General features: G+C 44.3%; 1 protein-coding gene across 3 annotated transcripts in view; it reads left to right on the plus strand.

Annotated features, from left to right (window-relative positions):
• The window catches only part of LOC139546921 (pre-mRNA-processing factor 40 homolog A-like), a 34,543-nt gene extending 16,132 nt beyond the window's left edge, over positions 1-18,411 (plus strand). For 2 of the 3 annotated variants that reach the window (XM_071355876.1, XM_071355878.1), the window contains 13 exons: positions 5,421-5,529; positions 6,070-6,220; positions 6,630-6,763; positions 7,240-7,354; positions 8,862-8,974; positions 9,244-9,360; positions 10,103-10,240; positions 13,502-13,597; positions 13,819-13,905; positions 14,129-14,225; positions 14,469-14,530; positions 14,642-14,806; positions 17,312-18,411. In XM_071355876.1, the coding sequence (XP_071211977.1) occupies positions 5,421-5,529; positions 6,070-6,220; positions 6,630-6,763; positions 7,240-7,354; positions 8,862-8,974; positions 9,244-9,360; positions 10,103-10,240; positions 13,502-13,597; positions 13,819-13,905; positions 14,129-14,225; positions 14,469-14,530; positions 14,642-14,806; positions 17,312-17,401 (1,474 nt within the window). In that variant the 3' untranslated portion in view covers positions 17,402-18,411. The remainder of the gene's footprint in view (positions 1-5,420; positions 5,530-6,069; positions 6,221-6,629; positions 6,764-7,239; positions 7,355-8,861; positions 8,975-9,243; positions 9,361-10,102; positions 10,241-13,501; positions 13,598-13,818; positions 13,906-14,128; positions 14,226-14,468; positions 14,531-14,641; positions 14,807-17,311) is intronic. The other variant, XM_071355877.1, reaches the window with a different exon arrangement.
• The last annotated feature ends 395 nt before the right edge of the window (positions 18,412-18,806 follow it).

Genomic DNA, 18,806 nt, shown 5'->3' on the forward strand with positions numbered 1-18,806 from the left:
CGGGGGTTTGTGGTATATGGCCAATATACCACAGCTAACAGCCCTTAGCAGTGGTATATTGAACATATACCACTAACCCCCGAGGTGCCCTATTGCTTAATTATATGGCCAGAGCACCAATAATATACCCCCATTTAATCATTGACGCTGACCATTCTGTTGTGCAGTTGTTGTTGTCAGTCCATGGCCCATATCTAGCCATACCAGACTTATTGTTAGCAGGGGGGGGAAAATGTTTTATTGTCACGTACACCGGATAGGTGCAGTGAAGTGTGTCTACAGGCTCAGCCATAGTAGCACGGCGCCCCTGGAGCAAATGAGGGTTTAAGTGCCTTGCTCAAGGGCACATCCACAGATGTTTTCACCTCTTTGGCTCGGGTATTCGAACCAGTGACCTTTTTGTTACTGGCCCATCGCTCTAACTGCTAGGCTACCTGCTGCCTGACAAACCCTAATAGATGAGTAAACACTAGTAGTACACAGACAGAATAAATCACAGGCAGATTGGCTTCTGAACTTCCCCATCCATCCCTAAAACAAAACATTGCTTTATCAGATAGGTTGTAGCATTTTGACTTCCCCTGCATGTGAATCCACCACATTACCATGCAGGCTCTCGCTCTCTCTCCCCCTACTCGCTCGCTCTCCCCCTACCCCTCTCCTGTCTGTCTTCCCGGGTGTGAAAGTCACTGACATGGCTCCAGGCGAAGTGATCGACCTTGACAACCAGCCAGTTTGGAGGCCACGGGCTGGTGTTGTCGCGGCGACTCGATGTTGTGTGTGCGCGCTGGCCTGGCCTAAGACGAACAGCTGGGGGGTGGTGACATCAGGGTCGTCTGACTGTGTCGTCATTCCTTTTCATGTTGTTAGGACCCACTCATTCTAGAAATACTACTACTCTGCTGGCCTCAATGGTAGCATGGAGATAATGAACTTGATATCTTTTCACCGCGTCGTGATGTATTTTGAATACACGTTTCTTCTCATGAAGAATTGTAGGCAAATTTTATGTCTTGTAAAAGTTTAAATTCAAATTGTCCTTTTTTTGGACAATTGTAATCATCTCTAACAATTGCAGCAGTGCTTTGAGCTGGGGGAGCAGCAATAGGGATGGTTTTAGCCTGTGTAATGCTGCCCCCGTGGGGAGCAAAGTGTCATTGCATTTGGAGTCTGGATTTCCAATTTTTATTCCTTACTGATTTTGGGAATCTTGCAAATGGGATATCTGACAACCTGGGAATTTTAGGAAAGTTAGCGGAAGTGAGCGTTTTTTTTTTTTTTCTCCGAGAGAGAGGGAGGTCATGAGCAGCTCCCACATTTTTCAACATGTAAAAAAAAAAAAAAAAGATTTTGAGTTAGACAAACTTAGATTTTTTTGGCAGTGACATATACAGAATGCTACCCTAAACAAAACCTTCACTCCAAATCAAAACTCCAAACCTACAACCTGATTTTGGACGGAATTGCCTGGAATTATCTGGAATGCTTCAAACAGAAACCTGAAAACACCATCCAACCCGGGAGCTGAGTGAGTAATGTTTAGTCTGAAGCCATTTTTTACTTTCAAAAGTCAAGAAAAATACATTACAAGGATATACACTGCTCAAAAAAATAAAGGGAACACTAAAATAACACATCCTAGATCTGAATGAATGAAATATTCTTATTAAATAGTTTTTTCTTTACATAGTTGAATGTGCTGACAACAAAATCACACTAAAATTATCAATGGAAATCAAATTTATCAACCCATGGAGGTTTGGATTTGGAGTCACACTCAAAATTAAAGTGGAAAACCACACTACAGGCTGATCCAACTTTGATGTAATGTCCTTAAAACAAGTCAAAATGAGGCTCAGTAGTGTGTGTGGCCTCCACGTGCCTGTATGACCTCCCTACAACGCCTGGGCATGCTCCTGATGAGGTGGAGGATGGTCTCCTGAGGCATCTCCTCCCAGACCTGGACTAAAGCATCTGCCAACTCCTGGACAGTCTGTGGTGCAACGTGGCGTTGGTGGATGGAGCGAGACATGATGTCCCAGATGTGCTCAATTGGATTCAGGTCTGGGGAACGGGCGGGCCAGTCCATAGCATCAATGCCTTCCTCTTGCAGGAACTGCTGACACACTCCAGCCACATGAGGTCTAGCATTGTCTTGCATTAGGAGGAAACCAGGGCCAACCGCACCAGCATATGGTCTCACAAGGGGTCTGAGGATCTCATCTCGGTAACTAATGGCAGTCAGGCTACCTCTGGCGAGCACATGGAGGCCCCCCAAAGATATGCCACCCCACACCATGACTGACCCACCGCCAAACCGGTCATGCTGGAGGATTTTGCAGGCAGCAGAACGTTCTCCACGGCGTCTCCAGACTCTGTCACGTCTGTCACGTGCTCAGTGTGAACCTGCTTTCATCTGTGAAGAGCACAGGGCGCCAGTGGCGAATTTGCCAATCTTGGTGTTCTCTGGCAAATGCCAAACGTCCTGCACGGTGTAAGCACAACCCCCACCTGTGGACGTCGGGCCCTCATACCACCCTCATGGAGTCTGTTTCTGACCGTTTGAGCAGACACATGCACATTTGTGGCCTGCTGGAGGTCATTTTGCAGGGCTCTGGCAGTGCTCCTCCTGCTCAAAGGCGGAGGTAGTGGTCCTGCTGCTGGGTTGTTGCCCTCCTACGGCCTCCTCCACGTCTCCTGATGTACTGGCCTGTCTCCTGGTAGCGCCTCCATGCTCTGGACACTACGCTGACAGACACAGCAAACCTTCTTGCCACAGCTCGCATTGATGTGCCATCCTGGATGAGCTGCACTACCTGAGCCACTTGTGTTTGGGTTGTAGACTCCGTCTCATGCTACCACTAGAGTGAAAGCACCGCCAGCATTCAAAAGTGACCAAAACATCAGCCAGGAAGCATAGGAACTGAGAAGTGGTCTGTGGTCACCACCTGCAGAACCACTCCTTTATTGGGGGTGTCTTGCTAATTGCCTATAATTTCCACCTGTTGTCTATTCCATTTGCACAACAGCATGTGAAATTTATTGTCAATCAGTGTTGCTTCCTAAGTGGACAGTTTGATTTCACAGAAGTGTGATTGACTTGGAGTTACATTGTGTTGTTTAAGTGTTCCCTTTCTTTTTTTGAGCAGTGTATTTGACTTTATATGGACTGAAAGCTACCAAGCCTGCTAGGACAAAGAAATACAACTTCAATTAGCACTGACGTGTGAAGCGAGAGGTGTCGAAGCCTTTGAGCCCAACAAATGGCAGACTACCCCACCCAAACCCCTACTCCCTTTGCCTGCTGCACTGCTGCTTGGATTCCACCTGGCGATCTGTTCACCGTCTGCCCTGGTTGCCCCTTCCTCTCTCCCGAGCTTTCGCTCGCCTCCAGCACTGTTGGGGCCAGTGACTCTGAACTTACAATGGCTAGCCCCAAGTCGTTATATATTTGATTTATTTCTTGTGTATTTTGCTATTTACCTCATGACTCCTACATGCTTTGTTGACTACGAACTTTCTTTACCCAACCGTGGGACAGACTATGTTTGTTCCCACACTAGGGACTCTGACTCTCCATTGGTTACACAGTCTTTTGGCCTCCCATCCCATTCTAACCATCTCTCGCCGGCTTTGTATTCATGTTACCTGATGAAATTGCTGTACAATATTTTCTTGTTGCCATCTGATGCACTTTCAGATGTCATAAATCAGCACTGCAGAGCTCTCCCTGTCCTATGCCGTGCCGTGATTGTATTACTGTTGATGATACTGATATTGTACATGTACACCCTGGCCCATCTGCTGTTGCTAGCCACAATTCTGACTTGTGTTCTGATATCTGCTTCACTGATTTCTGCTCTTGTAAAAGCCTGGGTTTTCTGCACGTTAATACTAGAAGCTTATTACCTAAAATGGATCAATTGATGTGCTGCGATTTTTTTTTATTGACTTGGTCAAAGCTTTTGATATGGTAGACCATTCCATTCTTGTGGGCCGGCTAAGGAGTATTGATGTCTCTGAGGGGTCTTTGGCCTAGTTTGCTAACTACCTCTCTCAAAGAGTGCAGTGTATAAAGTCAGAAAATCTGCTGTCTCAGCCACTGCCTGTCACCAAGGGAGTACACAAAGGCTCAATCCTAGGCCCCACGCTCTTCTCAATTTACATCAACAACATATCTCAAGCAGTAGGAAGCTCTCTCATCCATTTATATGCAGATGATACAGTCTTATACTCAGCTGGCCCCTCCCGGGATTTTGTGTTAAATGCTCTACAACAAAGCTTTCTTAGTGTCCAACAAGTGTCCAATAAGTTTCTCTACCCCTAACCTTGTTCTGAACACATCCAAAACAAAGGTCATGTGGTTTGGTAAGAAGAATGCCCCTCTCCCCACAGGCGTTTACTACCTCTGAGGGTTTAAAGCTTGATGTAGTCACCTCATACAAGTATTTGGGAGTTTGGCTAGATGGTCCACTGTCCTTCTCTCAGCACAGATCAAAGATGCAGGCTAAAGTTAAATCTAGACGTGGTTTCCTCTATCGTAATCGCTCCTCTTTCACCTCAGCTGCCAAACTGACCCTGATTCAGATGACCATCCTACCCATGCTAGATTACGGACACATAATTTATAGATCGTCAGGAAAGGGTGCTCTCGAGCGGCTAGATGTTCTTTACCACTCGGCCATCAGATTTGCCACCAATGCTCCTTATAGGACACATCACTGCACTCTATACTCCTCTGTATACTGGTCATCTCTGTATACCCATCGCAAGACCCACTGGTTGATGCTTATTTATAAAACCCTCTTAGGCTTCACTCCCCCCTCCACCCTATCTGAGATATCTACTGCAGCCCTCGTCCTCCACACACATCACCCGTTCTGCCCGTCACATTCTGTTAAAGGTCCCGAAAGCACACACATCTCTGGGTTGCTCCTCTTTTCATTTCGCTGCAGCTAGAGACTGGAACGAGCTGCAACAAACACTCAAACTGGACAGTTTTATCTCAATCTCTTCATTCAAAGACTCAATCACGGACACTCTTACTGACAGTTGTGGCTGCATTGCGTGATGTATGGTTGTCTCTACCTTCTTGCCCTTTGTGCTGTTGTCTGTGCCCAATAATGTTTGTGCCATGTGGTGCTGCTGCCATGTGGTGTTGCTGCCATGTTGTGTTGCTGCCTTGCTATGTTGTCATCTTAGGTCTCTCTTTATGTAGTGTTCTCTCTTTTCGTGATGTGTGTTTTGTCTTTATTTTTGAATTTTTTATCCCAGCCCCCGTCCCCGCAGGAGGCCTTTTGGTAGGCCGTCATTGTAAATACGAATTTGTTCTTAACTGACTTGCCTTGTTAAATGAAAAATAATAATCATTAAAAAAAAAAAGAATTGATGACTGTGGTTGTCTCTTGTGTGTGAACCAGGAAAGCAGAGCAGATGTTTGCGGAGCTGGATGTGTGGAGCACCGTCCCAGAGAGGGACAGACTGGAGATCTATGAAGACGTCCTCTTCTACCTAGCCAAGAAGGAGAAGGTCAGTTTTATTGCCGTTAGGCTGCCTCTTTTGGGTATTTGGCATTTTATTAGGATCCCTAATTTAGCTGTTGCAAAAGCATCAGCTACTCTTCCTGGGGTCCACACAAAACACAAAACATGAAACATAATACAGAATATGAATAGACAACAGCTCAAGGACAGAACTACATAAATAACTAGAGTCTGCTGGGCTTGTTTTTTGGAGTGTGGTGTCACAACTACCAGTTTATTCTCTTCCATCTACATTCACTTCCACTTTGCAACATTTGATCCTATTTCTAATGAAACATTTCTATTGACAAAAGAAATGTAGTGCGAGGAAAATAATGTATTTGATCCCTAGCTGTCTGAAGAACGGAGTATTACTATCAGGGTTGGGATCAATTCCATTTCAATTCAGGAAGAAAAAATGTTTGTGTACTTCCTGAATCGAAATGGAATTGAACCCAACGCTGATTACTAAGTACATTATCTGTCGGAATGTGTTGACCGCCTCTTCACTCTAGTCTGTTCCATATTTGTCGTGTGTGGGTTACAGGAGCAAGCCAAGCAGCTGAGGAAGAGGAACTGGGAGGCTCTGAAGAACATCCTGGACAACATGGCCAACGTGACGTACCGCACCACCTGGTCCGAGGCCCAGCAGTACCTTCTGGACAACCCCACCTTCGCAGAGGACGAGGAGCTCCAGAGTACGCTGCACACTCATTCATACTATCTGCATCCCAAATGGCACCCTATTCCCTACATAGTGCACTACTTTTGACCAGAGCCCTATATGGGACAGATTTGGGACACAACCTTTCTCAAGGCTCTGCGTTCATTTAACTAAGGCAGCGGAGCTGTTACTTGTGAGTCATAAAAACAAAAGGGGGGGGGGGGGGGTGTGTGTCTGAGTTTGAATAGGTGAACGACTGAACAAGCCGAGTAACTGAAGTTGGTGAAGACTGCCCTGTCCAGTCAGGAGCTGTGGTTTGCAGTGTGTGCCTGTGTGGCGCAGCAGTGTGTATGTGTAAAAGACTGACTCTGTTTGCTGTGTGAGTGCTCTGTTGACGTTCTCCCCTCTCTCTTTCTCTCCTCTTCTCTCCTTGTTTGCTTCAGACATGGACAAAGAGGATGCTCTGATCTGTTTCGAGGAGCACATCCGAGCGCTGGAGAAGGAGGAGGAGGACGAGAAGCAGAAGACACTGCTGAGGGAGAGGAGGAGACAGCGCAAGAACAGAGAGTCCTTCCAGGTGAGAAAGACGGGCCTCCTCTACCTCACCATGGAGCGTTTTGGGAACAGTGTACACGGTAGAGGATTATGATACAAACAATGCTAACACCATAGAATTATATATAGAACATTAGAATGGATATTGGTAGTCTAGCAACATGGTACGGATAATTTGGACCGTCTTGGTTCATTCTTAAAACGGATCAAAGGGAATTATAGGATTTCTACGACTAACACAGACTGAAGAAAAAGCCAAATAGTTTCTCAGACGTTTTGACTAATACTGTACTGAAAAAGTACAGGAAAATATATAAGTGAATCTTGCATGGGTTGATCTCTCAGGGATGTCATTTATCCAGGTTGCGTTCCAAAAGATGCCCTATTTCCTTTTATATGGTGCACTATATAGGGAATATGGTTCCATTGGGACGTAGCCAAGTCATTTCAGTTGCTTTGCTGAGCCTCATGTTTCTCTCCCTCCCCCCCCCCCCACAGAAATTCCTGGACGAGCTCCATGACAATGGTCAGCTCCACTCCATGTCTGCCTGGATGGAGATGTACCCCACCGTCAGCTCAGACATCCGCTTCGCCAACATGCTGGGCCAGCCAGGTATGAGGACACCTGCTGCATGCGCATACTCTCGCTCGCACCAGGTTTTCCGTTAGCCGCTAATAGCCGTCTTTATGCCCAAAAAAAACAAAACCAAAGATATATATATATTTTTTACAGTACAAAAGCCAATTGTCCAGGAGAGTAAAAAATCCCATTGCGAAATAATGCTTTTTATCATATTCGTCGATGTAAATACATTCGACTGGTCATGCTTATCGGTCTATAGGTTAATTTGCAAAATTTAGAGGAATTAAATTGGCGTGTGTGTGTACAGTATATTCGTTATGTATCTTATTTATCACACGCCTACAGTATACAGATACAGAGCCTTTGAGCGTAAAAATCTGTCAGACTGTGAAAGCTGCTGCTACAGCATCTCAAACAGTAAACATGGGCAGCGGAAGGCAGGTTTCATTAGCGCGTCACACACCACTTTACAATGAGCTGGAGGCAGTATGCATTTTGAAAACATATATGTAATTGTTTGAACCCGGAACTTTTTAATACATATTATGAGGCATGTGATACCTTACTTCAAAGTAGCCTAGCCAAAATCAGACCATATCCGTGGAGGCAATTATTTTATATCAACTTTCTTTCATTGTCCGGTAGCCACAATCCTAGTCATATTAGCAACCCATGCTAGTTGTTTGCATATGCATATATTTCAAAATTTCTAATGGATATCGTCATCTCTGTCGCATGAAACGGCTCGCTGCATTATGCCCTGTGCGCTTATAATGTGAAGAAATAATAGTTGAGATAAATGTTCTGATTGGTTGTATCAGACTCAGAGCTGTTAATGTAATTAAAAAAAAACTTTTTTTGTGGCTTACTGGTTGAATGAATTTTGGGTCTATCGTCCCACATCTGTCCCAGAGTCTGTTTGGAATAGGCTATTTCTTTCTCAACAAGCTGACCAATAGAATAGGCCAACTTTTCTACGATGGGGGATAGTAGATTGACACAGGCTAGTGATTTTGCTGTTTTTTTACTCGTCTTCTTGGCTACGGAAAAGTAGCTCTTCAAAGTGCGCGTCGGAATTGGGTAAGAAGGACCGCGCATCGTTCATCCTCGACTTGCATGTTCAGTTAATATGAATTACCATACTGGAAATGTGATTTCTGTCATTCTGAGCCCCGTGGGTGGACGCCCTAATCAAGTTATGCACCCAATGCATATGGCTCCGGTAAATTTCTCAAATGGCCAGTAAAGGAAAATGCTACCGGTCAAATGTCCGGCGCCACATTTTCTTAACGGAAACCCTGGCTCACACAGGTATACGCATACTTACATGCACGGACGCGTGGACGCACACTGATACACACACACACGCATGCACGTTATCAATATTGTTGTTGTCTTATCCACTTGTACTGCTGTGATGATGTCGTATGATACTTCTGCTGCTCTGGTTTGTGGTCGCTGCCTTTTTCTTTAGCCTTTTGGTGTTGCGGTAACCATGTGTTGTCCGAGCCCATCTTGAATAACGCGTGCATGTTAGTTTATGGTGTCTATTCTGCAGGCTCCACTCCCCTCGATCTGTTCAAGTTCTACGTGGAAGACCTGAAGGCTCGCTACCACGACGAGAAGCGGATCATTAAGGATATCCTGAAGGTGGGAGAATGTTACCTTCTGTGTTTTCTCCCACGTTGTGGTCTCAAATGGCGTCCTATTCCCCATTTAGTGCACTACTTTTTTGCCTATATAGTGCGTTACCTTTTCACCAGAGCCCTATGGTGCCTGATCCAAAGTAGTGTATGGAATGGAGTGTAGGGTTCCGTTTGGGATGCAGTTAAATCTACTTTGCAGCGTAGATATTGTATAATCTGCACGATCGCCTCAATGGTAGTTTTCATTTTATTAACTCTCTTTCCTCCACACAGGACAAAAACTTCATGGTCGAGGTAAACACTAGCTTTGAAGACTTTGGCACTGTGATCAGCTCAGACAAGAGAGCCACGACGCTGGACGCAGGCAACATCAAGCTAGCCTTCAACAGCGTAAGAGCTCTTTGATTTATACCCACACCACCATTTCTGTGTCCGAAAACTCTATTAACTATACACTGAGTGTTCAAAACATTAGGAACACCTTCCTAATATTGAGTTGCACCCCCTTTTGCCCTCAGAACAGCCTCACTTCGTCGGGGCATGGATTGTTCAAGTTGTCGAAAGCGTTCCACAGGGACGCTGGCCCATGTTGACTCCAATGCTTCCCACAGTTGTGTCAAGTTTGCTGGATGTCCTTTGAGTGGTGGACCATTCTTGATACACACGGGAAACTGTTGAGGTTGAAAAACACAGCAGCGTTGCAGTTCTTGACACAAACCAGTGCGCCTGGCACCTACTACCATTCCCTGTTCAAAGGCACTTCAATATTTTGTCTTGCCCATTCACCCTCTGAATGGCACACATACACAATCCATGTCTCAATTGTCTCAAGGCTTAAAAATCCTTCTTTAACCTGTCTCCTCCCCTTCACCTACACTGATTTGAAGTGGATTTAACAAGTGACATCAATAAGGAATCCTAGCTTTCACTTGGATTCACCTGGTCAGTCTGTCATGGAAAGAGCAGCTGTTCTTAATGTTTTGTCCACTCTATGAGCCCTGGTCAGAAGTAGGGGACTAAATAGGGAATGGGTTCCATTTGGGATGCACAAACCTTCACTGACGATCAGTGACCTCGCTGTGCTTCCAAAAACTACTGAGTGACCTCCCTCTCTCCTCCTGTACCGATGTAGTTGCTGGAGAAGGCGGAGGCTCGGGAGAGGGAGCGGGAGAAGGAGGAGGCCAGGAAGATGAAGAGGAAAGAGGCTACCTTCAAGAGCATGTTGAAGCAGGCTACCCCAGCCCTGGAACCAGAGGCCACCTGGGAAGAAGTATGTGTTAATCTGTTACCTTTCTCTCTCTCTCTCACACACACACACAGTTTTACTGTTACCTTGCGCCAGAGGTGTGGACTCAAGTCACGTGACTTGGACTCGAGTTTGACTCAAGTCACACATTTGACAACTTGAGACGGACTTGGAGCCTCAAGACTTAGGACTTGACTTTGACTTGAGACTGACGACTTAAAATTATCTGGCCAGGTTTGTTACGTTTTGTCACTCATTTATGGCACAGAGTCTCCAGGGATGACTCTCCAAGCAGCCAGTAAGAGTAGCCAGAGAGCATGCACTTGCACAAAAAAAAAATGAAAGTGCAACAATTGGTTCGTGAAACGCACACTCTGCCCTTTGATTGGACCAGCAAACTGTCAATCAACACCAGTTCAGGTGAGCTAGCGCAGTGGTATGTATTTGTTATATATATATATACAGCTCCCATCAAAAGTTTGGACACATCTACTCATTCCAGGGTTTTTCTTTATTTTTTATATTTTCTACATTGTAGAATAATAGTGAAGACATCAAAACTAAGACATAACATATGGAATCATGTAGTAACCAAAAAAGTGTTAAACAAATCAAAATATATTTTATATTTGAGATTCTTCAAAGTAGCCACCCTTTGCCTTGATGACAGATTTGCGCACACTTGTCATTCTCTCAACCAGCTTCATGAGATAGTCACCTGGAATGCATTTCAATTAACAGGTGTGCCTTATTAAAAGTTAATTTGTGGAATTGCTTCCCTTCTTAGTGCGTTTGAGCCAATCAGTGCTGTAAGGTAGGATTGGTATACAGAAAGCCCTATTTGGTAAAATACCAAGTCCATATTATGCCAAGAACAGCTCAAATAAGCAAAGAGAAACGACAGTCCATCATTACCTCAAGACATGAAGGTCAGTCAATCTGGAACATTTCAAGAACTTTGAAAGTTTCTTCAAGTGCAGTCGCAAACACCATCAAGTACTATGATGAAACTGTCTCATGAGGACCGCCACAGGAAAGGAAGAACCAGAGTTACCTCTGCTGCAGATAAGTTCATTAGAGTTACCAGCCTCAGAAATTGCAGCCCAAATAAATTCTTCAGAATTCAAGAAACAGACACATCTCAACATCAACTGTTTAGAGGAGGCTGCGTGAACCAGGCATTCATGGTTGAATTGCTACAATGAAACCACTACTAAAGGTCACCAATAAGAAGAATAGACTTGCTTGGGCCAAGAAACACGAGTAATGGACATTAGACTGGTGGAAATCTGTCCTTTGGTCTGAGTCGAAATTTGAGATGTGTGTCTTTGTGAGACGCAGAGTAGGTGAACTGATGATCTCCGCATGTGTGGTTCCCACTGTGAAGCATGGAGGAGATGGTGTGGGAGTGCTTTGCTGGTGACACTGTCAGTGATTTATTTAGAATTCAAGGCATACTTAACCAGCATGGCTACTACAGCATTCTCCAGCGATACGCCATCCCATCTGGTTTGCGCTTAGTTGGACTACCAATTTTGTTTTTCAAAAGGACAATGACCCAACACACCTCCATGCTGTGTAAGGGCTATTTTACCAAGAAGGAGAGGGATTGGAGTGTTGCATCAGATGAACTGGCCTCCACAATCACCCACTCAATCTAATTGAGATGGTTTGGGATGAGTTGGGCCGCTGTGAAGGAAAAGCAGCCAACAAGTGCTGAGCATATGTGGGATCTCCTTTAAGACTGTTGGAAAAGCATTCCAGATGAAGCTGGTTGAGAGAATGCCAAGAGTGTGCAAAGCTGTCATCAAGGCAAAGGGTGGCTATTTTGAAGAATCTCAATATAAAATTTTGATTTCACACTTTTTTGGATACTACATGAGTGTCTTCACTATTTTTCTACAATGTAAAAAATAGTACAAATAAAGAAAATCCTTTGAATGAGTAGGTGTGTAGGCCTATGTTATTGCACCAAATGATTGTCTCAAAAACATTTGAATCTGTTGACCAATGATTAATCATCAGCATTGGCGCTCAAAGGCGGGCTCACATATCCAGATTAGTGACCAGAAAGCACTTGCATCATTTTCTATAAACATTAGTATGTTTATATTATCCATATAAAATACCGTTTAGCAGTCTTCTACAGACGCATCCTTGCCAGAACAGTGATAGGCTACCTGGTAGGCTAACAATGATAGCTATAATTTTTATATTTCAGATAGGCTGAGTTTGGGTGGCTACTTGCTATATGACTAAAGATGGTTGTAACATCGCACTGCCTTCAATAGTATGGGATGAAAATGTAACATTCTGGCTAATTTAATGACAGTATCTGTGAGGAAGTAGAGGGCTACACAGTTGGCGAAGAGCATTAGGCGGCCATCCAAAGTGATATCGCTTTCCATCCGATCCTGCAACCTCTGCTGCTTGCAGGTAGCCAGTATGATTCTGCTTGCTCTGGACTCCAGAGAAGTGTAAATGTTAAAATGTTAAATGTTAAATGTTAAAATGTTAAATGTTAAAATGACTTGATATTGGCTGCTAACATGTAGGTGTAAAAACACTGTTTATTTCTGTATCTTTAAGTTCTGAAAATGCATTGCCGTTTAAGGCTGTAAATGACTGGCTACATTTGTGTGTTCGCAAGCTTTGAACCACTCCTTTTTGGGGGAACGCTAACGATCTAACGATAAGAGAGGATTGTCATAAATAAATATGCAGCTCCAAAAATTGTTCGGTGATCAATAATATTAACTGTTTACTTTGCAAACTCACCAGCAATGGGACGTCAAGCAACAATTACTAGCATAGGCTTACTGGTCTTTTGGTATGTCAAAATTTCTTGAAATGTATCATTCAGTTATGAAGCTTGCATTTGGAATTTGTTGTTAAAATGAATTATTACATAACCAAATATATATTGTAGACAAAATAATGACAATGGCGGTCTGGTAGCCTCAATAAATAGACAAAGATTTGTAGTTGAACAAGTCATTGCACGTATATATGTTTTTACTTGAGACTTGACTTGCTCTTGGAATGCAGGACTTGTACTTGACTCAACTTGAGACTCAGATCTTGTGACTTGCTTGTGACTCGAATAATAGTGACTTGATCCCACCTCTGCCTCACACACACACATTATTACTGTTACCTTTCTCACACACACACACGTTGTTATCAATGGGCTACTGTCTGGCACATTATTTGATAGTCATGCAACTATTTAAAAGCAAACCTTTTGTTTTCTGACTATTCATTTTCTCTCTTTGGTCGTCTTAGGTCCGAGAAAGATTCCTCAAAGAATCTGCATTCGAAGACGTGACTCTGGAGTCTGAGAGGAAAAGGATATTCAAAGACTTCATGCATGTCTTGGAGGTAAGACTCATTTAACTCTGGTAACCTCTGTGGGGGGGGGGGGGGAAGTACTCTGACAATGTCAGTGGTGGCATCTCAAATGGCACCCTATTCCCTATATTGTGCACTACTTTTGACCAGGGCCCATAGTAGTGCACTATATACGGATGAGGGTGCCATTTGGGACAGAACCAGTGTCACGACATACAGTACTCAAACCTGGCTGCTCTTTCTTCTCACAGCACGAGTGCCAGCATCATCACTCCAAGACCAAGAAACACTCAAAGAAGTCCAAGAAGCACCACAGGAAGCGCTCCCGCTCTCGATCGGTTAGTACTATGCCCCGACACTGCACAAACCAAGACCCCTCTGCGCCCTTTGTAGCTGCGTCCCAAATGGCAACCTATTCCCTAGATGGTGCACTACTTTTGACCAGAAACCCTATAGTTTATAGGAAATAGGGTGCCATTTGGGATTTCGCCTTCAATTGTATCCGCATGGCACCTCACTAGACAAACCCTCCTACTACTCCCACTCCTCTTCTCTCTGCAGGGCTCGGAGTCTGAAGGTGAAGACGATTATCACACCAAGAAGAAGAAGCGCTCACCGTCCAAGTCCCCGTCCGAGCGCTCCTCCAGTGGGGAATCTGGTCAGTGGTTTTCCTATGTATAATCCCTTTTGTTTATTCTTTTATCGTCCCAATGAAAAACTTGAATGATAATTGTGATATAAGGATCAGGTATGATGAAAAAGTATATGCTGATAGGAATGTATTGTACCTATAACCTTGACTAGAAATGATCAAATAAAAATAATCACTATATAAAAAACACAAATGAAGGAATATTGTGTGGCAGCCAGTTTCTGATATCCCTCTCCATTCGGTCAACAGATAGAAGTTATAAGAAGTCCAAGAAGCACAAGAAGAAGGGGAAGAAGAGGCGTCACAAGTCGGTAGGTTCTCAGGACGGAACTATATTTTCGGGGGAATGTTTGGGCCACTCTGGAAAGATTGTGAAGCCAAATGGCGGACGGCGCGCTTATTCTTGTGACCCTGTCTTTCAGCAATCTCCCGAATCCGAAGGCGAGCGGAAAGAGAAGGGAGGAAGAGAGAGGGACGGCAAGCGGGAGAAGGACCAGGAGAAAGAAAAAGAGAACGACAAATCCCGGGGGAAGAGTCGCTCCGAATCCAAGCAGAAGTCACCTAAAAGGAAATCTACCAAGGAGGAGGTAAAACGTCCCATTCCGGTCACTAAACCCAGCCATGCATCTGGGATTTGAATGCTTTAAAAGAAAGAAATACTCCATGCCAGTACACAGCCAGCAGCATACCACCCTGCATACCACTGTTGGCTTGCTTCTGAAGCTAAGCAGGGTCGGTCCTGGTCAGTCCCTGGATGGGAGACCAGATGCTGCTGGAAGTGGTGTTGGAGGGCCAGTAGGAGGCACTCTTTCCTCTGGTCTGAAAAATATCCCAATGCCCCAGGGCAGTGATTGGGGACACTGCCCTGTGTAGGGTGCCGTCTTTCGGATGGGACGTTAAACGGGTGTCCTGACTCTCTGAGGTCATTAAAGATCCCATGGCACTTATCGTAAGAGTAGGGGTGTTAACCCCGGTGTCCTGGCTAAATTCCCAATCTGGCCCTCAAACCATCATGGTCACCTAATAATCCCCAGTTTATAATTGGCTCATTCATCCCCCTCCTCTCCCCTGTAACTATTCCCCAGGTCGTTGCTGCAAATGAGAACGTGTTCTCAGTCAACTTACCTGGTAAAATAACGGTAAAATAAAAAAATATATAAAAAAAACACAGCAGTTGTATCCAAGCATTTTGTCTCATCCTAGTCCAAGTGAGGTGTTTACTATTCTATTTCCTAGTGCAGGGTTCACCAATTACATTCAGCCTTGGGCGGATGGTCGGGGTGCCGGAAGATAGTTGTTCACAGCAAATTGACCGCAAGAATCCCAAACAGATATAGTATTTGACAAAATCGGAATCCTTTCAAACTTTGATTACATTGGGATACGATCACGTATGCCTTAATGCGTGGGAATAAATGAACGGATTTTTCTTAAATTTAAAATCACTCCCTGGTGATTTTAGTCTTCTGTCCAACACCAAAAATGATTTAAAGTGACTGCGGTTCTGGATTTGCTGCAACCCAACTTGCTGTGTCTATTGATACGGAGGTTTCTGTGCATGTGCAGGATTCTTTTCTTTTTACGGAGCTGCTGCCCACTATGTTGTCTACGTAGCTTCTGCTCAGTGCTTCCACTGCCGCTTCCCCCTTAACATGGAGGGGGAAACTTCATGTTCTACTCTAAAGAGTAAAGATGTGGATCGACATGTTTGAACAGTGCCTTCCATACCTCGAGCGATTGTACTGTTATTTTTTTCTGGAAGGGTGTTAGGCAGCCTTCAGCTTTCATGTTGTACACAAAAGACATGATCAACATTTTGGTACAAACTTTGTTGTCTAACAGTATATTTAGGCAAGCATATCAAACACAAGCAAGATGCATACAGGCAGTCAAAATAGTGATTCTTTACTCATTATCGTTGCGAACATTGGCTAGCTCTTTTTTTCCCAGCTACTCTCGCTACTATGTGGCAGCATATCTATGAAGATTATCGCCACAAATAGTAGGAAGTCTAAAGCAGTAATGGACAAATGAAGTAAGGAATAATAGCGCATAGTCAGACATGCTCGGGCTGCCTAGAATGTTCTTTTTACAGGAACTCTGGATAGTGGCTGTGATATGGCAGCAACTATAAAGATTAGCCTACATCACACAAAATGCTGATTTGTTTTGTTGTTGCTCCATTGCAATGTGTAGGGACTTCGTCCAGCTTGTGCAACTGCAATATCCGTTACAACAGACACCAGAAGGTTGTATACTTTATAGACTTCAATAAATATTTGGAGAATGTTTGTTCAAATCGCCACGTTTAAAAACTTAAAATCCACTATATGTGCGTTGAATGCTGTAACAACACAGAATAAATAAGGCATACTTTGATGACTGCTGAATACCAACCGTCAATCCCGTAGATCATGTGTTTTCAGGCTTGCGAAGCAACTGCTTTCTTTTTATTTTTTAACCCCCTTTTTCTCCCCAATTTCGTGCTATCCAATTGTGTTAGTAATTACTATCTTGTCTCATCGCTACAACTCCCGTACGGGCTCGGGAGAGACGAAGGTCGAAAGCCATGCATCCTCCGAAACACAACCCAACCAAGCCGCACTGCTTCTTAACACAGCGCGCATCCAACCCGGAAGCCAGCCGCACCAATGTGTCGGAGGAAACACCGTGCACCTGGCGACCTTGGTTAGCGTGCACTGCGCCCGGCCCGCCACAGGAGTCGCTGGTGCGCGATGAGACAAGGATATCGACAAGGATATCGCGATGAGACAAGGACGACGCTAGGCCAATTGTGCGTCGCCCCACGGACCTCCCGGTCGCGGCCGGCTGCGCGAACCCAGAATCTCTGGTGGCACATGCCACCACTGCGATGCAGTGCCCTAGACCACTGCGCCACCTGGGAGAGTCCTAAGCAACTGCTTTCTATCCCTCTCGATTGCGCGCTCCCAACGAAGCGGAATTAAAATAATTGAACCGATGTCCGTTAGTTGTTTAAAAATCCCCAAATAACCGTCATTTCGGTTAATCGCTCAGCACTACCAGTGTTGTCGGGAAAATGTGGGTTTTGATGTTTTGTCTTTGTTGTGTAGGGTGGCTGGGACACTTCAGGCAGCGAGCTGAGTGAAGGAGAGCTGGAGAAGAGGAGGAGGACTCTACTGGAACAGCTGGATGCTCCTTGATCCTGCTTTTCCCTCATGCTGTCTTCCTTTCATCCACCATGCATTCCCCCCAGTGCTTCTTTTTCAGCGTAACGCCACACATGCTTGGACTTAAGGTTACACAATTCCAGGAACTTTCCAGAAATTCACAGGTTTTCCAGAAATCCCAGTTAGAAGATTTGAGTAATTCCTGTCAATTTTGGGTAAGTTACCAGAATGTTTCAGCCCTATTTGGACTGTGTGTGAACTGTTCCCCTTGTGTTTTGTATAATGGGAATGAACCCGCCACACTGGCACTAGAATGCTTGGTCAATATTTGCTCTGTTTTCTTACGTTATTGGAAGGTCAACTGTGTGGACATTTTAGTGACACACTTCAGAAATGTGTTGCCTTTTTATAATGTTTTCTCACTAGCTATTTCATTTTATTCGTTTTGTAGTTTTTCTTTGCTACTAGTTTGATATCGAAATGGATTCAAAGTGCATCTTAATGCCATGCTCTTTACTGTGACTGCCTTGCAGTTCTCAGTACAATTGTTGTCTGAGTCACAAATGGCACTGTATTTATTCCCTTTATAGTGCACTACTTTTGACCAGGGCCCCCAAAGTAAAAAATAAAAAAAAGTTTAATTTAGGAAATCTGTTGACAAAATATTCTCGCAAATAAAAAGAGATGTGATTGTGTCTGTGTAATCAAGGTTTGAAATCATTTTCAAATGCAATACATTTTTGTGCTTAGTTGTGGTCAATTTGCAATGTACAAATTATAATTATATTCCGGACCCCCGACCATCCGCTCGGACAAAAATCGCCCCGCAGCTGAATCTAGTTGCATACCGCTGCTTTGGACTGATGTAGAACTCTTTGGCAAAGGTGCACGTCTAGACTGAATTAAATGTCTCTCTGAAACAAGACCCTTTTAAACACATTTTTATGGGATTTTTAGGATTGGTTCGCTAGATTTTCACAAGAGGAATTGTGAAAGTCCTCATTGCATGATCTATAAATGTAATAAAATATAGTTGACATGAATTTGTTTTGTCTTCATGTACCCTCACCAGCAGCCACCATAGATCGGAGCTCATTATTTTCTTTACATATGACCTCTTTGTTATGAGTGCCTCTTGTTCACTAGGCTTAGTAGCCTTGTATCCGTTTCCTGTGGCTCATTGAAATGCTAGGCTGGCTGTATGTAATAATTGCTACTGTAAGAGGTGCCGAGACAACGTGGCTCAGGACAATCTAGATTAAGCTCCAATAACATCACCAGGGTTGTGGCACGTTGGCCGAAGACCGCCAGAAGTGGCAAACCCAAACCTTTGTTGCTGCCCTATGCCCCAGCCCGCCAGACGGGTGAGTAATGATTTCCACGGTTTACATACAGAGATGACAAGACCGATTTCTCCTGTTGTTTTTAGATCAATGAG

This window comes from Salvelinus alpinus, chromosome 20, assembly GCF_045679555.1.
Source record: "Salvelinus alpinus chromosome 20, SLU_Salpinus.1, whole genome shotgun sequence".
Classification (NCBI taxonomy): Eukaryota; Metazoa; Chordata; class Actinopteri; order Salmoniformes; family Salmonidae; genus Salvelinus; species Salvelinus alpinus.